The 20,365-nt window shown below is 53.5% G+C and overlaps 1 protein-coding gene across 3 annotated transcripts; it reads right to left on the bottom strand.

The window, feature by feature from the left end:
- Nucleotides 1–431: 431 nt before the first annotated feature.
- INPP5K (inositol polyphosphate-5-phosphatase K) lies at nt 432–19,533 on the bottom strand. 3 transcript variants are annotated; one of them, XM_032616156.1, is made up of 12 exons: nt 19,240–19,525; nt 17,327–17,434; nt 16,887–16,995; nt 13,625–13,741; nt 13,099–13,274; nt 12,414–12,525; nt 11,594–11,703; nt 3,591–3,777; nt 2,585–2,722; nt 2,231–2,314; nt 1,957–2,061; nt 432–1,765 (listed from the first exon to the last, which is right to left on the bottom strand). In XM_032616156.1, exons 1-12 carry the CDS (start codon nt 19,284–19,286, stop codon nt 1,706–1,708), a joined length of 1,353 nt encoding a protein of 450 aa, XP_032472047.1. In that variant the 5' UTR covers nt 19,287–19,525; the 3' UTR covers nt 432–1,705. The 3 variants fall into 3 exon arrangements, with proteins under 3 accessions (XP_032472047.1, XP_032472048.1, XP_032472049.1); XM_032616157.1 differs by having other exon boundaries at nt 432–2,149; nt 19,240–19,533; XM_032616158.1 differs by lacking the exon at nt 19,240–19,525 and having other exon boundaries at nt 16,887–16,988.
- Between the last annotated feature and the right edge of the window lie 832 nt (nt 19,534–20,365).

The raw sequence follows: 20,365 nt of genomic DNA, 5'->3' as shown, positions 1-20,365 counted from the left end.
AGTTATCGTGGGGACCTCGGGGTACAGGGATCTGGGGGAGAGATGGGGCAGAGAGAAGAGATGGTGACATTTTTGGAGAGCTTGACCCAGGACCAAGGCTCAAGACTAAGGTGTGAGGGAGTGCCGGGTGAGGAGGGATGAATCGGTGAGAGCAGAGTATGCACATTTTCTGAGACTTCAGTCCCAAGAAATCCATTCTACCTGCTCAGCAGCAGAGTAAACGAAGTGCCCAACAGCATAAGAGGCATGCCCCACCTGGACCAGGGACTAAGAAGGCCACCATCCCAGAACCTCATCCCATTCCCATCTGGGCAACATCTGTCATCCTCAGACATAGTCTAGTCTGGATAACAGGGCCCTCGTCCTGGAGTCTAGCAAGGGCCCAGGAACGTGTGCCCGTTCCCACCACTATCATGAAGGAGTCACAAGTGTAAAAGCCATGTTTCTAATTATCCCCCAATGCAACAGCCACAGAACACAGATGGCCATGGCCTGCTAGAAGCCAGAGGGATAGTTCCTGATGGCTCCCAGGGTGAAGTAGGAATGCAGAGCAACTGGAGTGTCCCCCAGTCTCAGGTCATAGGTTGGGCGTCAATAGTCACAGAGCAGGCTCCCTGAGGTGTCTTCTCCTCGGAAACAGGATGTAGCGTCAACAGCGGCTGGAGGCAAATGGTGGGAGTGGGGCTGGGCCGTGTCCACACAGCATCTGGAGAATGCTCTCTGAAGACCCCTGGGCCAGATTCTCCAGAACATCTTGATTCCGACTCTCCTTTCCGCCTGCCCCCACTTCTAGGTCCCAGAGTGGTCTAGACAAAGGGCAGGTTTCTGGCCTGTGATGGCAGGCGAGGGTAGGGGAAGACGACCTGGATGGGGCAAGGACCACCCTGGAGAAGTCTGTGGCCGTAGGTCCTCTACCACCTTCCAGCCCTTCACAAGAGGGCAGCTTGGGGGCATGGAGCCTGACCCACTAGCAGAAGCGAACCTGGGTCCAATCCTCTGCTCAGACCCTGGGACTTCCTGAGTTGGACTCCTTGGGCCGGCGGTGGGGGTGGGGGTGTGTGTGCTGCTGGCAGAAGGACACACATCAGCCTGCCCACGACCCCTATAGAAGAGCCTGGGCGAAGGGCTCCTCCATCCTACCTACTTAGTCACCTGCTTCTGCCGAAAGCAGGGATCCCAGATCCTCTGCCCACCCCTCAGGGGGACAGGCGACGAGATGCCAAGACTCCTGGAACCCAGTGCTATGTGGGCCAACCAGTCTCTGCAGCCTGTACAAATGGGAGCATCTCCCCCTCCCAGGCAGCCTAAGGCCCAGGGTGGCGTGACAAAGAATGCAGGCCTGTGCCAGATGGGGCATGTGCCTGGCAGGCCTGCTGGGGCAGGACTGGAAGTGTGTGTGGGGGAAATCAAGAAATGAGACGCGAGCCGGAGGGTCCTTCCCACATCCAGTGGACTGTGTAGATCTTCACTGTTGACAAACTAGCTGGTTTCACTCACACCTCAGCAACAAAAACCTGTATTTAAGGGGCCGATTCCAGAGATCTGGACTGGAGAGAGCAAAGGAGTGTGGCTAGAGGTCCCCCTGGGAGGTGGAGGATACCGCTGCCTCCTCAGGGGGCTGGGCTGGGCCCCCAGCACTCCTGGCAGTGGTAGGCAGAGCTGGCTGCCAGCTCCAGCCTCCGCCCTGGATTCACTCTATCCCGGCTCAGATCTGCGGTTGGGCTTCATCCAGGGGGCCCTCCGCCAAGAAGGAGCGAGGCTGGATCTGCAGGGGTAAAACAAGCAGTGAGCGGAAGGGGCGAGGGCAGGCTGCACTCCGTGCCTTCTGTCTCCCCCGTGCCCCAAAGGCTTCGGCTCCATGGTAGGGGTCGGCTCCTCGGCCCGTGACCTCAGGGAACCGGTGATGGGCTCAAGTCTTCTGGGCTACCCTTCCTCTTACCCACCAGCATCCATTACCTTGAAGGGTGTGCTTATCCCCACCACAGAATGTAGGTTGTTGCTATAGTAAAAAAGGAGAAACTGATCCTCAGTCTCACGGATGTCACTAATGTCGATGTACACCTGGAGGGAAGGACAGACGGAAGTGGATCAGCTCCATGGCCCCAGGCCCCATTCAGCTCTCAGCGATTAGGTATCCAGCTCTCTGTTCCTTCCAGAAGACAGGGGAGAGGTCAGACAAGCCCCCCTGCTGGAGATGTGGAATACCTATCTCAGGAAAGGGGGCAAGTACCTGGTTCAGCCCGTCGCTGAAGGAGACCTGGTTGTCCCTGACCCAGACATACGACACGTAGTCATTAATGTGGCGCAGCCCCACCTGTGGGAGGGGGGATCGGGCAGGTGGTCAGTGGTCTGGGAGGACACGGGACCCATGTCAAGTCCTACAGAGAGGATGGTCTCATTTCTAAGGCTGGCCATCATACCACCTGCCTCTTCCCCTTCACTGCTAGCCCCTCGATGGGCAAGGACCCTTGGGGTGGATGAGGGTAGCTCTGCAGTCTCTGTGCCCAACTCCCATGAGCACTCAGAATAGATAAACCGGTGGGGGGGTGCGACTGATGGGCTCCCTGCCCGCCTGCCACGTCACCTTGCACAGGCCAATCCAGTCCCAGGGGCTGCTGAGGAAGTCTGCGGTCAGGGAGTAGCTGATCAGCATGTCGCTCTCCGTGGTGCGCGGGCTCTCGGGCCGCAGGGTGATCAGTGGGGCAGACACCAACGGCTTCAGCTACACACAGGGGCGGGAAGGCGCTGAAGCCCCACAGCATCATTCCCTTCCCTGAGACGAATGTCCTTACTGTGCCCTTGCAACGGTCAGGGTCAGTGGGGAGGGATGGAGGGGCACCCACAGGTGAACCCTACTAGGCTGCCCTTAGAGTAGCAGACCTTGGCTGGCCAGCTGGAAAGAAGGGCCAAAGGCTGATCGGGGATGGCTGGCCCTGCCAGGAGGACGAGACTGGGGGCCAGCTGGGTAACCAAGCAGAGAGCCAAGTGCTGAGCAACGTCGGGGTGGGGGAGATCAGGGGCGCCGCTGGCGGGTTGAAGAAAGAAGCCAAGGAGTTGCTCGCAGGCCCTTCACGGTTCCTGACCCAAAGGCCCAAATCCAATCTGGGGGCCTCTGGTGAGAACAGCTATATGCATGTGAAGGGACGCTGTGGTATAAAGACAGACAAACAGTAAGAGGGCAGCCAGCAGCTCAAAGGAGATGAACACTGCCTTGGTCATGAGATGGCAAGATACAAGGATGGAGGGGGCTCCCTTTGCAACCTGAGCCCCATAGGTGTAGGACAAATGAAAGCAAGTCCTACTTCACATGGTAGGTAATAAGCATAATGGAACTCAGGAGCCCCAGGGGACAGTACTAAGAGGAAATGGAAACCTACTGACAAAGGGTTTGAACACATTTTTGACAGACAGAGCCATCAACAGCTCCTAAGAAGAGCTGGGATACCTGACCCGGGAGGAAAGGCAATCAGGTCCTCCCACAGGTCTCCCCTGGGGCATCTGCTGACATGAGAGCCCAGGGCGGGAGGGTCTGGGGATGTGGCCCAGCATGGCTGCTCCTCTGCCAAGTGCTAGGCAGCCCAGAAATTTACCTCCAAGTCAAAGGTGCTAGTGACAGGCTTATGGTCACTGACGCTGTACAGCATGTGGCTGACGTAGCTCCTCAGAAACAGGGTGAAGTGGGGGGCTGACAGCGTCGGGGTGTGGACGGCGGCCTGGGGTTGCCGCTTCAGCCTCCACAGGATGCGGTCGGTCCACGCGGGCTTGCGCTTTTTCTCACTGGGGGTGGGAGGAGAGGAAGAATGGGGAGAGAAGGGGTGGCAGGTGAGCAGGAAGGGACCCACGAGCTTGCTGGATGCCCTAACACCAGGGCCTGTCAGCAGTCACGAGATCACCCTGGGCCAGAGCTGGAGACCAGCATGGCAGCAGGCAGGAGGGTGTCCAATGGAACCAAAAGTATGCTGGCCTTTGTCAGACTCAGCCAAGGACCCTCAGTAGACTAGAGGGTCACAGTCAAATTGTGACTCAGAAACATCCCATTTAAAGCCTTTCTTATTTCTTGAACAAAAGCAGCAGAACATCAAAGAAGCTGAGGTTTGGAATTTGGAGTGAGACAGACCTGAGCTGGAATTTGGCTTCCCCCATACTAAAGACCCGACCTTAGGGAAGGAAAGGGAAGCATTTAGGGAACGCTCACTACATGCCAGCAACCAGAACTATTTATTCCACTCTTCACAAGTGGAGAAAATGAGTCTTGGAGGGGAAGTAACTTTCCCAAAGTCACACAGCCACTGAGTGGTAGAGCCAGGACTCAAGGCCAGGCAGCATGGCCACAGAGCATGTGCCCTTAATCACCAGCCAACCCCTCTTAGGCCTCAGCTTCCTCATCTGTAGAAAGGAGATAATAGTAGTTACGTCATGTGGTTGCTGAGATGATTAAATGAGATGAAACACAAAAAATGTTGAGCACCATGCTTCGTACAACATAAACTCTCTACATATACTGGCTATCGTGATGCTTTGTTCTCAAGAGTCAAGACCTCCCACCTGTTCTTTACTCACCAGCTTCCCTGATGGGCATAAGAGAGACCATATAGCCCGGTCAGATGATTCGCTGCTTTAAAACCTTTAAGGAGTCTTCACTGCTTCCAGAATAAAGCTCAAGTCTCCAAATGTGGCTGTCAAGGTGCACAGGGGCCTGACACCCCTTGTGCTACCTTATCTCCCTCCTCTGCCCCAGACCCACCTCACCATGGTGAATCTCTCAAGCCTCTGGGCCTCTACTCTTACAGCTTTTGCTATCTATAACTCCCTTTGTCACAGGGAGAGGCCCAGTTCCAGTGCTGTTTTTGTCATAAAGCCGTCACTGACCTCTCTGCTTCCAAAGCATTCTACATAAGTACATCTCCTATTACAGTATATTGTAGTTCACTGTTTCCCAGTCAGCCTATCAGTTAGCGTGTGAGCTTGGAAGGTAAGGACGGACTCTTGGCGTCTCCTGTGTATCCTCAGCATTAGCACAGAGCCTGCCATGCAGTAGGTACTCAAGAAGTGCTCGTGAAACCCAAAGAATTAAAAAAAAAAACAAAACCCAAGCTCATTCTCTTTCCTCAAAAATGCCCACCTAGGGACTTCCCTGGTGGCGCAGTGGATAAGAATCCTCCTGCCAATGCAGGGGACACGGGTTTGATCCCTGGTCCACGAAGATCCCACATGCCGCGGAGCAGCTAAGCCCGTGTGCCACAACTACTGAGCCTGTGCTCTAGAGCCCGCGAGCCACAACTACTGAAGCCCGCATGCCTAGAGCCTGTGCTCCGCAACAAGAGAAGCCACCCCAATGAGAAGCCTGTGCACCGCAACGAAGAGTGGCCCCCACTCGCCGCAACCAGAGAAAGAAAGCCTGCACGCAGCAACAAAGACCCAATGCAGCCAAAAATAAATAAAATTAAATCTTAATAAATAAAATGGTTTAAAAAAGTGAAAAGTATATTTTTTAAAAATGCCCATTTATCCCCAAAAAATGTCCACTTAATCATTCTTTTAAATAATTTTTGAAATTTATTTTTGGCTGCATTGGGTCTTCGTTGCTGTGCGCGGGCTTTCTCTAGTTGCGGCGAGCGGGGACTACTCTTCGTTGCAGTGCACGGGCTTCTCATTGCAGTGGCTTCTCTTGTTGTGGAGCACAGGCTCTAGGTGCGTGGGCTTCAGTACTTGTAGCTCACAGGCTCTAGAGCACAGGCTCAGTAGTTGAGGCACACGGGCTTAGTTGCTCCAGAGCATGTGGGATCTTTGTGGACCAGGGCTCGAACCCATGTCCCCTGCACTGGCAGGCGGATTCTTAACCACTGCGCCACCAGGGAAGCCCTGCCCACCTAATCTTAACATATACAGTTTCATATGCTTATAATCAGTTTGAAATTCTATTTTTGTCTTCTGCTTTATTCACTTGCTATTTTAAACAAACCTTTCTGGTATACTTCCATCACTTCAATAGCAATATGGTTTTCCAGCAATAGAGGCAGAATGGTGCCTCGGTGGTGAACTGACTCTAGTATCAGAGACCAGTTGGGGGAAGGTTTTGCCCCTGTTAATTAAGAGCTATGCGGTTCCAGGTTAGTGAATCTGGGGAGTGGTGCCCTTGGAGAGGGCACGGAAGCTCCTTCCCCTTCCCCATACCTTGTCCTACACATCTCTTCCACCTGCCTGCTTCTGAGTTATATCCTTTTACAACAAACCAGTAACTTAGTTTAAAAAAAAGCTCTGCCCTTGGGCAAGTGACTTCATCACTCCAAACCTCAGTTTCTTCCACTCTTAAGATGGGGTGATAACAGTGCTTACTTCAAAGAAACATTGTCGAGGGAGTGGTCAAGAAGTGGGAACTGGCTAAACCACCTCTGCTCGGGGCTCCTGGGTTGTTTGAATCCTTCACTCTTCTGAGAAGTGTTCAGGGGATAATCGGAATGTGGTATTCCCATCCCAGAGACAACAGACACTCAATCTCCAAACCAATCTTGGATATTCAGTGCCTAGCAATTCTTAAAACTTGGTAATGAACCACATGAATGTACCACTCTCCCTTTCAAAGCATCCTCCCCCCCTCCACTTCCCTATTATGGTCAAGAGCTCAAACTTGCTGTCCCGTCAGGATCCTCCCCAAGTCCTGACCACAGCCTGACTCTCCTTCCCCCTCAGTACCTCAGCTTGGCTCTGCTTCCTCCTTGGGACTTCAGCCTGTCTCCCTTTCCTCCTTTTCCATGGACTGGTCCACACTCATCACTGGGCACCTGTATTGTTCATTCTTTCAGTGAGCTTTACTGAGCCCTTATTATACACCAGGCAACTGGGGATCTGCTAAATGGGGTTGTCAAAGTCGTTGACGAGCTCGTTTAACAAACAAAAGGAACAAATAAGCAAAATAAATACGTACCAACTAAATATTATACATTTCCCCCAGTTCTCCATTCCTAATAATAACTAAACACGGGGTCCTTCTGTGCATCAGATTGTTCCAATCCTTCCAACACTGGAAGAATGCCACGGGTCACATTTTCCTTCTTCTCCAGGACACTGAAGTTGAGTGAGGTCACCCTATGCAGGTGGAGCTGGGTGCCTGCCCACGTTGCTGACTAGAGAGTCAGTGCTCCTTCCACTGCACCCGTCTCCTCCAGCTTGCCAGTGGCGGCCGATTCCCACTGTGTGTCACCAGAGCCGGGTCTCACTAATGCTTTTTTTCTTTTTTAATAAATTTACTTACTTATTTATTTTATTTTTGGTCATGTTGGGCCTTCATTGCTGTGAGCAGGGGCTACTCTTCGTTGCGGAGCATGGGCTGTAGGCATAGGCGTGCGGGCTTCAGTAGTTGTGGCTCGCGGGCTCTAGAGCACAGGCTCAGTAGTTGTGGCGCACAGGTTTAGTCGCTCCGTGGCACGTGGCATCTTCCCGGACCAGGGCTTGAACCTGTGTCCCCTGCATTGGCAGGCGGATACTTAACCACTGCGCCACCAGGGAAGTCCCATCACTAATGCTTTTTTTTGGCTGAATGGTCGTGACTGAGTACAAGAATTATATCTGGAGATTACAGGCACAGCTCGTTTCCCTGTGCTTCGCTTTTCTTGTACTGCGCCGATATTGTGATTTTTGCAAATTGAACGTTTGTGGCAACACTGCGTCGAGCAAGACCATTAGCACAGTTTTTCAAACAGCATTTGCTCCCTCCGCGTCTCTGAGCCACGTTTTGGCAGTTCTATAATCTTGCAAGCTTTTTCATTATTGTTGTAACTGTTACAGTGATCTGTGATCCTTGATGTCACTATTGCAAAAAAAACTATGACTTGCTGAAGGCTAAGATGATGGTTAGCACTTTCTTACCAATAAAGTATTTTTAAATTAAGGTATGTACATTTTTTTTTAGACATAATGCTATTGCACACTCAACAGACTACAGTATAGTGTAAACATAACTTTTTTATGTATCAGGAAACCAAAACATTTGTGTGACTCTCGTTATTGTGATATTCGCCTTACTGCGGTGGTCTGGAACCAAACCCGCAATCTCTCTCAGGTATGCCTGTAGTATGTCTTTACTTTCTAAAAATTAAAACCAAGTAGCTCTGCAGGATTCTCCTGGCTTAAGAGCCTAGAAAACTTGAGCCAGTGTACTGACCCAAAAGTAGTGATGTGTTCCATTTTTGGGTCTGAGAGCACTTTTCCTTTCGGCTCCCTATAGATGGCTTCTAAGTGTCTCGCTGAACTCTGGACTCGAGTCTTGAATAGATTGACCATAACATCCTCTGCTCACTGCCTAGCAGAGGTGGACTGGGTTCCTGTCGACTGTAACAAAACCACTACAATCCCTGACTTTAATAGGATTTCCTGCCCTCAGCCCTTTCACCCTCCTGTGTAATGGAGCTGACCTCGTTTCTCATTACATCTTGGCTCCGGGACGCTGCCGAGGCTGGGCAAAGCTCCGTACCATGCCCTGCATGCAGCGCAGTCCCTCTGTACAGCGGGTCAACTCCACTCAAGATGCCTCTCAGCAGCGCTGCTGACTGATCAGAATGCCTGCGCTCCTTTCAGCCTCCCTGACAATAACTCTCATTGACTCCTCCTGGCTTCAGCTGCCGGCCTCCTTATCATTTGCTTTACCCTCCTTCGGCACTTCCACACAGAGTTCTGGAACCTTCTATGGGCCAACTCCTGGACTTGAGAGTGTTTATTTGGCTCTCTCACTCTGGGTGGGTCCCTCTGCTCCTTAAATACCTTATCTTTTCCTTTTGTCCTCTCAGGCTCCCAGTTTAAACATATGCCAGGCACTACGCTCCACACCAGGGACGGTCATAAATCAGATCCAGTCTCTGTGCACTGGGTATTCATAGCACAGCAAGAAAGGCACACTGTGTCTTAAAAGCAACACTGAAAGCATGGTGTGTGCAAGGCTTGCAGGCAGCATAAGGGAAGGAGAGAACTCTCAGTGAAACGGGCAAGGGTCAGGAAAGGCTTTTCAGATGGTTCAGATGATGTCTGAACTGGGCTTTCAGGATGAATAACAGACTGATGAGACAGGAATGTTTCTGTTCACTATGTGGGGCTCAGGCCCTGCCCACCGCAGGAGCTCCCAGCTGGGAATATTTCAGTTATGATGTCCCCCCATAAGGTCCCTGTTCCTGTTCAGACATTCCTTCATTTCCTGGGCTCCAGGCAAGGGGAACTGGATTCACACAGACTCCAGTTCAAATTCCTGCTCCGTCACGTACTCTGTTACTACCTTACTTAGATCTTCTGAGACACAGTTTCCTTATATGTAAAAAGTCAGTATCAATGGCGCCTACCTAATGAAGATACAGTATGAATGAAGCGAAGTGATGCGGGCCAAGCACTCTGCACAATGCCTGGTCCATGGTCAGCACTCAATAATGTCAGTCACAAGGTGGATTATACCTATTATGTGGAAATAATATCTGCCTTCTCCTTAGCAAGGCTTTGCTATCCCAATCCTGCCCTCCTTTCTGCTGCTGCTGGCAAGACTGGCTGTGAACCCAGAGGCACTGTGGGCTAGAGGAAGGCATCGTGGGCAACACAGTCCAGAAAATTGGGTCTGAGCCCCAGCTCCGCCATCGCTAGCTGAGCCACCTGGGTAAGACCTTGAACATCTCTGAGCCTCTCTGGGCCATCTCAGTAACTTCCAGTCTCCTGCTGGTTTCCCTCCCATAACCAGGGGTGTGGGCACAGGGAAACCTGGCCATACGGTCTGTCAGCAGCTCTCTTCCTGCTGGCAAGTGAGGTTTTGAAGTCAACTGGTAGAGGGTCCCAGCCCCCAAGGCCCCAGCCTGTCCCAATGAGGCCTGACAATTTCCACAGTGAGTCCATTGGACCTTCATTTCCAATGGATGGCTGGGGAGACTGTCAGCTGTGGACCCGGCCAGCAGGCCAGCTGGAGCCTGACCTCCTTCCTTCTTTCTGGCTTATACTGTAGCTCAGGCTGGACCCTGTTTCCAGTGTTCGTGGCCTCTTCTTGTGTGCACTGCCCTGGCTGTGACCCCACTCTGTCTTGCTCCACACACCTGAAATGGCTCATGCTCTCCCCCTTGCTTGGTGGGGACATCGTGGCTCTGCCACACGGCTTCCAGCACTGGGCCAGCAGCTCTTCCTCTCACCCCAGGCTGGCTGTGGACATACCTACTCACCTGCTAAATCCCAGAGGCCTGGGCCGCCCTGGAGGTGCCTCCTACCTCCCTCATAAGACAGTCTTGCTAGGGGAATACGTGAAGGAGCTGCTCCAGCTGAAACAAAGAGCCTCATAACATGTAGGGGGTTCTTTTTCTTCAAAGAGATGAGGATCCTTGCCCTACATTGGGCCAGGGACCTCTTGCCAGAGCTACTTTTGCCCCTCTGCCTAAGCCTAAGGTTTTGGTGGTCACTTAGTCCTTTCTCAGCTTCTGAGAAAAGTTTTCAGTAAAACTGCCACCTGAAGACATGAATCTAAAAATAACAACAGGGACTTCCCTGGTGGCGCAGTGGTTAAGAATACGCCTGCCAATGCAGGGGACACGGGTTCGAGCCCTGGTCCAGGAAGATCCCACATACCACGGAGCAACTAAGCCCGTGCGCCACAACTACTGAGCCTGTGCTCTAGAGCCCACGTGCCACAGCTACTGAGCCCATGTGCCACAACTACTGAGCCCGAGCGCCTAGAGCCCGTGCTCCGCAACGAGATGCCACCACAATGAGAAGCCCACGCACCGCAACGAAGAGTAGCCCCCCGCTCGCCGCAACTAGAGAAAGCCCGCTTGCGGCAACGAAGATCCAACACAGCCAAAGATAAATAATAAATAAATTTATAAAAAAATAAATAATAAAAATAACAACAGCAGTTATCACAGTGCTTACCGGGTGCCAGGCACTGGTCTGGGCACATGCAAGGTCTCATTTAATCTTCAGCCCCGTGAAATAGGTATTGTTATCATCCCCGTTTTATAGATGACAAAATTGAGACTTAAATACCATGTCCAAGGTCATACAGTTGATGAAGGGCAGAGCTGTGCTTCTAACTACCAGATGCACTATCTCTACATTGTTCCCCATTAACTGCCCCCCTGACAACTACTACTTCACCTTCCTAAATAGTACCCGACCCACTCACAGCTGGGGCAGGGCTATGTAATACCAGTAATTGGCTGAGCCAAGCTTTCTGCCCCCCTGTCTGGGTAGGATCAGAAAGTCCTGGGGAGCGGGGACAACAGGGACAACATTCTGGGGCAGGGGTTCCCAGAATGCTGAAGTACAGTCCCCTCAAGTCAGCAATCAACTGTCTTCCCTCCCCTTTGGCTCTACCTGCCCTGCCCCCAACCCCTATTCCTGCCAGCAGTGTGTCTCCCCTTCCTGCTCTCTCTGCGGACAATCTGGGTCAGCTCCCACGGTCAGCATCTCACGAGGGGGGCGGGTGGTGCCACTCCTGAGAGGTGATGGCTGGATCTATTCCTGCTTCCCCAACACTTCTATTTGGAGGCAGCTCCCACTGCCACTAGGGCCAGCACGATCTGACTTCCCAGGCCCAGACCTGCGACAGGCTGATCCTCTCCTGGTGGAGCCCCCTCACCTGGTGTCATAGTTGTTGGAGTTCTTATCAAACTTGTAGGTGGGCGGGAAGAGCAGGGGGCCCTCCTGGAACTCCCGGAGCAGCGGGTCGTGTCTCTTGGCAATGCTGAGCTGGAGGGAAAGGCACAGTCCCATCTCCTAGCAGTCCTGCCCCAACGGCCTGGCACCACGCTCCAGTCAAGGGCTGGCACAAGCCATCGCAGTGGGGCAAGAGTCAAACCCGGCCACTCCACCTCCTCACTGCCCCAGCGGCAGCCTCGGCACCCCAGCCCCCGGCGCCCTCACCCCCGGGAGATCAGCTGGATCCTTTTGCAAACATTACCCCACGGTCCCAGGGGAGGCAGCTGCCTGCCCTTTCCCAGTTCTTGGACTACAGGGACCAGGCTCTGAATTCCATCTCCCTGGCAGCCACCAGCAGACGTGTGTCAGAGGGGAGGCTGGGGTAGCCAGGGTACCCCAAAGGGGTGGTATCTCATCCTCTAGGAGGCAAGCCAGGCTGGGGGTGGGAAAGACAACAGGGACACAAGAGGGCTGGCGATGGTGCAGGGCCACAGCAGGCCGAAGCCCTTCTCGCTCCCTAATCTCATGCATACCCAGTGGCTGCGTCCTCGCTCCTCCAGCCGGAGACCGGGGCGGCCGGAGAGGACTGGCTGCCCTACCCGCAGAGGTGAAGCCCTATTAGACCCCACCCTTCCTGGGAACAGGGACTCGGGCGGCCTGGGAAAGGAGAACAGGCACTAGAGAACCTCCCCACATCTCATGTTGACCTCCACCCACCACAGGCTCAGGCCACCCTTCGCGGCCCTCCCCTCATCAGATACCTGATCCTTCTCCCACAGGTCACTGTAGCACTGATTTTTTATGGATTCCCGAACAAAGTGCAACCCAAAGTCCTCAATCCGAAAGTTCATGTCTCCAAACCAGAGAATGAGGCTTCAGAAAGAAAGGAAAGCAGGCGGCCTGAAGGTTTGTGACGAGGTCAGAAAAGGCAGGACCACAGGGGTTCTGGCCACTCACTGCAGGGCTGCGGGAGAGCAGAAAGCTCGAGGGGTGGTGAGAAGATCAGGTGAAGACAAGAGCAGGGCCCAACGGGACTGTTCTCACGGCCCCCACCCCGTCACCATTTAAGCCGAAGAGATGAGCCCCAAGGGGCACGCGGCAAATATGGAGCAGGCTGTAGCCCTCCCTCCTCAACTGGGCACCAGGCAAGGCTGAGAATCAGCCCTTCCGGGGACCTCAGGAACCACGAGGTTCTTGACCTGGGATGTTCGGAAGTGCCCAGAGTTTCCAGGCAGGGCAGAGGGGCCAGGGAAAGGGAAGGTGTTCCAGACCTCAGGGAGGCAAAGCTGCATAGGAGAGCAGATGGGGTGTCAGGAAAGAGGCTGGGAGAGGGTGGGAGATGGGGCGGACTGCCTCTGGCTGGGGAGCAGTGACCGGGCAGAGCATGCTTGCCTGGGCTGGCCTGGGGGAGAGGGCAGGGGCTGCAGTTCACAACGGCATGCTCACTCGTGGTCCAGGATGTTGGGGATATCCTGTGCCTCAAAATTCTGCATCTCCAGGATCCGGTCAAAGTGCTCCAGCCGCTGGTCATTGTTGGCCACGTGGGGGGGCAGGTGGCAGTTGACGATGCTGACATAGTAGCCGTAAAACTTCAGGAAGATGTTGACACCCCCTTTGTTCCCCTGGTAGGTGGGCAGAAGGGTGGGAAGCCATTCTAGGGGGGACACACCTCTCTTTCCCCATCCTAGACCTGAGGGCAGATGGTCTCACCTCCTGTAGGATCTCCCAGAGTCAGACACTCAGCTCCCAGAGTGGCCTCTCCATCCACAGAGCCCAGCTCATCCACCTGCCATCCTAGGGATGCTAAGCCCCGCTGAGGCGGGAAGGTGGCTATGCAGGGCACTGGCCTGGACAGAGTGCCAAGATTCATTTCACCCCCCTTTTCATTTGCCCAGCTCTAAAGCCCCCAGCCCTGCCCATCCCAGTGAGACGGCCCCCCAGCTCTTGACTCCGACAACAGCTCAGTCCTTACCCAGCACCCGAAGAGGCCGGTGGGGGTGGATTTAGTAGAGAGGACCTGGATAAAGGGCAAATGCTGATACTTGGCAAAGACCAGTAAGAGAAGCCCCTGCATGCGGACACTGGAGACCTGCAGGACAGAGAGGCAACGGTCATTTGTGTCCCTCCAGGCCCTGTGCTGGGCGCTCTAGAGAGCCCTGATCCACATGGATGTCCTGCCCCAGGGGTCTATGGCATCTCTGCAGATGGAGTCTCAGCTGCCAAATGATGCATTCTGGAAGCTAAGCAAGTTCCAGTTTCTGCTCCTGGGCTTGGGGGTGGAAGGCAGAGAAGACAAGGCTGCCAGGGACCCACTGCCATCAGGAAGTCACCGACTCCTCGGCCCTGGCCCAGGCACGGTCAGGTGCTCTTCTCCTCAGTGTCCTCCTGAGTTTCCATGGGTACTGTGCGCCGGGGCTTAAAGAACGTCAAAGATGCTCTACGGGACAGTGGCTAAGGGCCAGATCTGGGTTCAAATCCCAGCTTGGGCTCTTAGTATTTGATATTGGGCAAGTCTCAGCCTGTCTTCCCACTAATAAAGCAGGAATCTATCTCAAAGACGCTGGATTAACTGGCGGCTGTTATTTTTTTGGTTTAGGGATTCTTGAAAGTAAATGCAGGGAAGAAGCATGAGAGAGCCTTCTAGGGTGCTGAAAATGTTCTGTATCTTGATTTGACCAGTGGTAACATGTTCTGCATATACATATAAAAATCCACCTGGGGACTTCCCTGGTGGTCCAGTGGTTAAGACTCTGAGCTTCCACTGCAGGGGGCACGGGTTCCAACCCTGGTCAAGGAATTAAGATTCCACATGCTGCGTGGTGTGGCCAAAAAAAAAAAAAGAAAATCCATCAAACTGGAGACTTAATTTCTGTATACGTTATAGCTCAGTGGAAAAAAATTAAGAAAATGCTACTGAAAAATAATATAGACTGTGGGCAGCTGGTGTGTACGAAGGCCAGGCAGAGGGGATGAGAGCGAGCACAGAGGACGTGTGTTCACAGATTGGGGAGAGTAGCTACCGTCCACTGACACACTGCTTTGCGCATTTAATCTTCTAGCCAACCCTTCAAGGCAGCACCGAAGGACCGAGGCTCAAGGAGACTAAGGAACCAGTAGGACTACCTGGATATTCAAAGGACCAGGACTGCCAAAATCCCTGCTCTCTGTGGCCGCGGAGGTGGGGTGGGAATGGGCCAGTGACCCTCTCTCTCAGCTGCAGGCTGTCTACACCCACCACCCGAGTAGCTATTTCCGGAGCATGAGGTGCAGAGGCCAAGGAGGAAATCCCCGGGTGGGGAGTGTGTACTGGGGCCTTCCAGGAATTATGAAACTTGATCCCACAGGCCAGGAGCTCTGGGACAGTGGAGGAGTCAAAGCAGGGGGAACCCCAAATCCAAGACCGAGGGAGGGAGGTGTGAGAAACTAGGGTTCAGCAGAGGTTGCTACAGATGTGTCCCCTGCCTCACTCTCCACCCCCGGTCTCGGTCTCTCCCCTTCCCATGCAAATATGACAATGGAAGTGGGCGAAGGGCTGGACTAAGAGGGACTGACTCCCAGGGAGCTGATAAAGATTCAGGAAGAGTTTCAAGCTGAATCTGAACCCATAGAGTGGGCTGGGGCGATGGGCTCTACCACAAAGGCACCAGCTCGCTTTGAGAAGCCGCAGGGAAGGGGGCGTGGCGCAGGGAGGATGGAGGTGGGGGTGGGGCTGTGGGGAAAGGCAGGAGGCTCGAGGGGAAGTTCCAGTGGAGGAAATGAAGTAGGAGGAGCTAAGGAAGAGACTAGAGGGAGGTGGCTGGGAGCCTAGGAGCCGGCCAAGGGGGTCAGCCCCAGGCTTCTCAACCCATGGCTGGCAAGTTCTGGCTAAGGAATAGGCTGCAGGCAGGGCTCGCCCTTCACCTCCACTCTCGGCCTGGGGAAGAAAGGTCATTTGCTTTGGGTGCCAGGCCCTCAGGCTGCTCTCCCAACCTCGGGAGGCCGCATGGATAGAATGAGCTGTGTCCATGCCACAAGATGAGCTCACTTCCTTGGCTCAATTCCATCCTGCCAATCCCTTGCCAGTTAGCCAAGGTACAAGGAGGCCTCCAGTCTTGGAAAGGGAGTGGGTGGTGAGAGAGAAGCGGTTCTGCCCTCCGAGAAGGTCCAGCTCCAAGTCTGCAGCAAGAGGCCCGAGTGTGATGTGGAGGGAGCCAAGGGCTTGGGGGCTGGCAGTTTTTAGCCTCAGCAGCAGGACCAAACCTTGTCTGCCATCCTCCTGGCTCTGCCCTCCTCGGGAGGACTCACAGCTCTCGCTTCAGCACCCTTAGGCAAACTAGGGTAACAGAATTAATTCTGAAGAAATCCAGTCACCCAGGGAAGGGAAGAAAGGAATTCTGGTATTTCCAGGAAGCATTGCTTCTTGGAGGTATTTTGAGTGGGAGTGTGTTTCGTCCCTTGGCTGTGCAGGGCAGAAGGGTGAGATCCAGCAATCTAGAGCCTTCCTGTAGATGCTCCTGTGGTCTAAAGATTCCCCAAAGAATACTGGCCCTACAGACTGAGAACCTTTTTCCTCCACACCTGTGTCCCCTCTCCTAACCTCTTCGCCCCTGAGAATTTGAGGTGCATATCCCTTATGATCAGAGGATACCCTCTGATACCAGCAGGCGAGTCGTGGGATACCTGTCAGCCTTAGAGATCATCAGTACAGCAATAAAGTACAGAAGCCAAGAACATGGGTTATTAAGTTTGAAAGATCTGGATCTTGAACCTCATATATCCTGTGAAACCTCTGAGTCTTGGTTTTACCTGTATAATACCCATATTTCAAAAGAGTTAAGATTTTTAAATAACGTATATAAAGAGTTTGCTTATAACGCTTAACACCAAGTAAGCACTCGATAGATGGTGGCAGTTATTATGCTCTGAGATTTCAGGCTGGGCCTGAGAGTAGAGATTGGAGGCAGGGGGTGGGGTAGGCACTGAGGTGTTACTAAGCCCTGCTGCACCTCCCCAAGGAATTCTCCTAACCTGAAAAATACCAAGGTCTTAAACTAGCCCCTGGGGTTCCAGCTCAGCTCCAGCTACCTCTGAACACACAAGGCAGGGAGGAGCCCCAGGGAGCCACGTGCAACTGAGGTTTGGGCCTTTAAATAAAAGGGAAAGAGCATGAAAGCTGGCGTGGGAGACCAAAGGACTAGGGATTAGTGATAAGAGGTGAGACACATTTCCCAATTGCCCATGAACTTATAAGTTACCTTGACGAAGCTCAGAGGGGAAAGCACATCCATGAAGAAACTGCTCCATGGGTCTTCAAAGGCAGTGTCAGAAAGGAGGCTCATGATCCCACAGTTCATTTCCTGCAAACTGCCCGTCCCAGGTCAGAGGCTTCCCCCTGGCCTGGAGGGCGCTGCCTCTGCCGCAGACATTTAGCACTGCCCTCAGCTGACTTTCCAGCCTTGGGCTCTCATGACCATGGTCTCTCCCTCCCCTGGCTGTTGACTGCCAACCCCTTGCCATTGCTGATCCAGGACAACAGACACTGCCTGGCCCTGATGCAGGCTGAAAGCTCCTGGCCTTCAGACTCCAGAGTGAGGGCGTACAGGTCACAGCGGTTCCCCACAGGGACAACTTGGGACTGGTCAGGCTTACCTGATCTCAGATATAGGGATGCGTGACGGGCCCTGCAGACACCTACCCAATGACATACACGTCCAGATTCAGGTTCAGGTTGTTCAGCTGAAGCAGATCACTGAGGTCTGGAGGGGGTGCTGCAGAGGCCACGTTCCATGTCACGACATGTATGCTGAGAAGGGAAGCCATGGAGGAAGGAGGATGAGCCCTCATCCAGGTAACAGACAGGGGGCTGCGCCTGCTAACGGCTGCACCACAATCCGCTGTAGTCTGAATGGGAAATGGGTGTTTCTGCATCTGGTGGAGGGAATAGGGCCACTGAACTACAAGCCCTTCATCTTCACCTCTGTCCCCGAAGCAGGAAGTTCCCACCCTGGATTGGCTCCTCTGTGCAGGCGTACAGCTCCCTACACCTGGCAGCACTGGCACTGCTGACACTAGGAGAGCTGCCAAAGTGGGGCTGAAGGTTTCGGAGTCAGGCAAGGGAAGGGGTGTGGATGGGGTGGACCATCAGGAATTTATTAATTTCACCAGCCCTTTGTCTATGGCTCAGTAAGCAACTTTCTGCCCCCACTCTTCAATCCACGGGATCCTATAACCACCAGAAAGATTCTGGAGTTTCAGCTTTCACCTTGTGAGAGAGGCCTTAGTACTGCAAGATGGGAATTTCAAAAATAACAGAGATAACAGCACCACATTTCCTTCCTCACTCATCTCTGGAGCACAACCAATTCTGCCAAGCATTTCAGAAGAGCCTAAGAAGATTCTAAATAACAGGTTTCTCAACATCTCTCTCAAGACTCTACCCTCTTTTGGGAAAAGTCATCAGTTGGATAACATGCACCTCAGCTTCACATAAACCCTAGGGAAACAACAGATCTAATCAGCAGCTCAGGGGATGGACAGACTTGCAAATCTCTTCATTTGAATAGTTACAGTAATGCTCCCAGGAAGCCCCCAGATTGTGCTGACTACAGAACAGGCAGGGGCTACAAACCCTGCAGAGACCAAGAAGAACCACCAAGCCTCAGGTGAGTCCTAGGCACACCGTAAGGAGGAGGACCTGTAACAGTGGAAGATGCAGAATGGGGGCAGAGGGGGGAAGGAAAGGGCAGGATGTCCTTAAACATCTTTTCTCCACCAGACCCTGTTCTTAGAGGTCCATGTTCTAAAGAGCACAAATTGAAGAAATTCTTGGCCAGCTTAAAGCAACTTCCTGCCCCTCCATATGAACATCAACAAAACAATACAATAACCACCTTCTCAGGCACTCAGCCAGAGGTTCCGTGCTTCGTTTGTTTAAGGTCTCCCCCTGCTGTCCAACGGAGGATTAAGAGGCAGCTCTTTTACTCTAAGGCTCCTTGTTTTCCCAGGGACCTGCTCTAAGCTGATGGAGAGCCAAAGCCGGGATTTCTTGTTCCCACTTTTAGGTCCCACGATTAGCAGCAAATCCTTGCATTGTGACCGGCACTGAGTTGGTGATTAGCGTTGTTCCTCGTTAAAGAACAAGCATGAGACCAGGCTATTATCACTTCACTAAAGGATCTTATCTAAATCTGATTTTGGGTTTCAGGAGGTCACAACAGTGTCAGGCAGACCCCATGATGTATGTGCTGATCCAAAGTAAGAACAAGGTTTCTACGCTAGAGCTAAAGGGAGAGTGCTTCCTTATGTTTTTAACTTCTAACAGCCCAACACTGCTGCCTCCTCCAGAACCCAACTGGGCCACCTGCTTGGGGCGTCCAAGTGGGCAAGAACTTGGTGGCCTGAGTTTGGAGGGGGCGCGGGGTTCGACCCAACACAGCCCTCTCGATACTGGCCTGGGAGAACGTGGGAGGCCTCTGAACCAGAAGCAGCCCTGTAACTCTGGCCCCTTCTCTCCCAGTCTGGTTCTGCCCCAGACCCGCAGCCCCGATTGGGTCGGAGGCAGTGATCCCGCCCCGAGCAGGCCGGCCTGCCCGCAGTCGCCTTCCTCACCTGAGCGTCCTGACTCTCAGCTCGGTCTGTGGGTTCATGGCCGCCATCGTCCCCACGCGGTGGCCCGGCCGGCTCGCGTCTCCCCGCCGCAGCCTGTCCTGGCCCAATCTGCCCCCCTCTGGCACCAGGTGCCGCCGGCCAGCTCCCTCTCCCGATTGTTTTTCTTCCGGACTTAGACCCTACGCTTCGGCTTCCGTAAGAGGCGGGGTCTGAGCGCACGGAGGGCTCTGGGTGGCGGGCTCGGGGGGAAGAGGCGGAACTCTTCAAGGAGCGCGAAACGGTGAAAGGCTGAGGGGAACGGGGCCTAGGGGACGGGGACGTAAGAGAGGCGTGTCCTCGTGTCACCAGACCCCGATACAACACTGCCCCGCCCGGCGGCCGGGGCGCGCCGTGGCCCAGACACCGCCCACGCGGCTCCCAGCGTGCCTCGCGCGAGGTCGGCCTGGAGGGGGGCCGTCTTCCGGCGGAAGCCGCCGCCTCGCTCCGCCCCGTCGCATTTCACTAGCACAGAACGTGAGGTCTCGGCCCTCGGCGTTGTCTCCCTCCGGGTTCCCAACGTCCCGAGGGGCAGAAGGCGAGGGGAGGCGGCGCAGCCACCCACTGTCCGGCCTGTAATCCAGTCTCTTTCCCAACTACAGGTAATCTCTCTCCTCTTGGTCAGTGAGCGCCTCCATTCTCCACTCTCACGTTCAAGTGTTTTCCGCTCTTCAAACTCATGCAAGCTATTACACACTGGACGTTTGGGGGCTCCTGGACTCAGAAGGCTATGCATCAATGAACGAAAAATAAGTCACTGCCTCTATTTACGACCAAACATGAAATGAACATTATTTATTGTGCCAAAGACTAACTATGATTTCCTTCAATCACTGGTTCTTAATTTTTTTTTGGGGGGGCGGGGGCAGGACAGTGCATGGGATTCCTTTGAAGAACTGATGAGAGCCGTGACTCTCCCCAGAAAAATGCACCACAACTTTACAAACAAGCTTCATGAGGTTTACAGACTCGGAAGCCGGGGTTAAGAACAACCTTAAATAAATGTTTTCCTTGGTAGGATGGGTAAAAGAGGGGGATGTGGAGAGGAGGGAAGACAAAAACAAAAAGGAAATACTGCCAGTAGAAAATG

This window comes from Phocoena sinus, chromosome 20 (genome assembly GCF_008692025.1).
Source record: "Phocoena sinus isolate mPhoSin1 chromosome 20, mPhoSin1.pri, whole genome shotgun sequence".
NCBI lineage: Eukaryota > Metazoa > Chordata > Mammalia > Artiodactyla > Phocoenidae > Phocoena > Phocoena sinus.
This window is presented reverse-complemented; position numbering and strand designations above follow the sequence as displayed.

Excerpts from the sequence above, each read along its gene's own strand:
- INPP5K (XM_032616156.1), bottom strand. The coding sequence starts at position 19,286 with ATGGCGGCCATGAACCCACAGACCGAGCTGAGAGTCAGGACGCTCAG. Across the intron at positions 11,704-12,413 it reads ACCTGTGGGAGAAGGATCAG|CTCAGCATTGCCAAGAGACA; the intron begins GTATCTGATGAG and ends CTTTCCCTCCAG. Across the intron at positions 2,315-2,584 it reads ACTGGATTGGCCTGTGCAAG|GTGGGGCTGCGCCACATTAA; the intron begins GTGACGTGGCAG and ends CCCCTCCCACAG.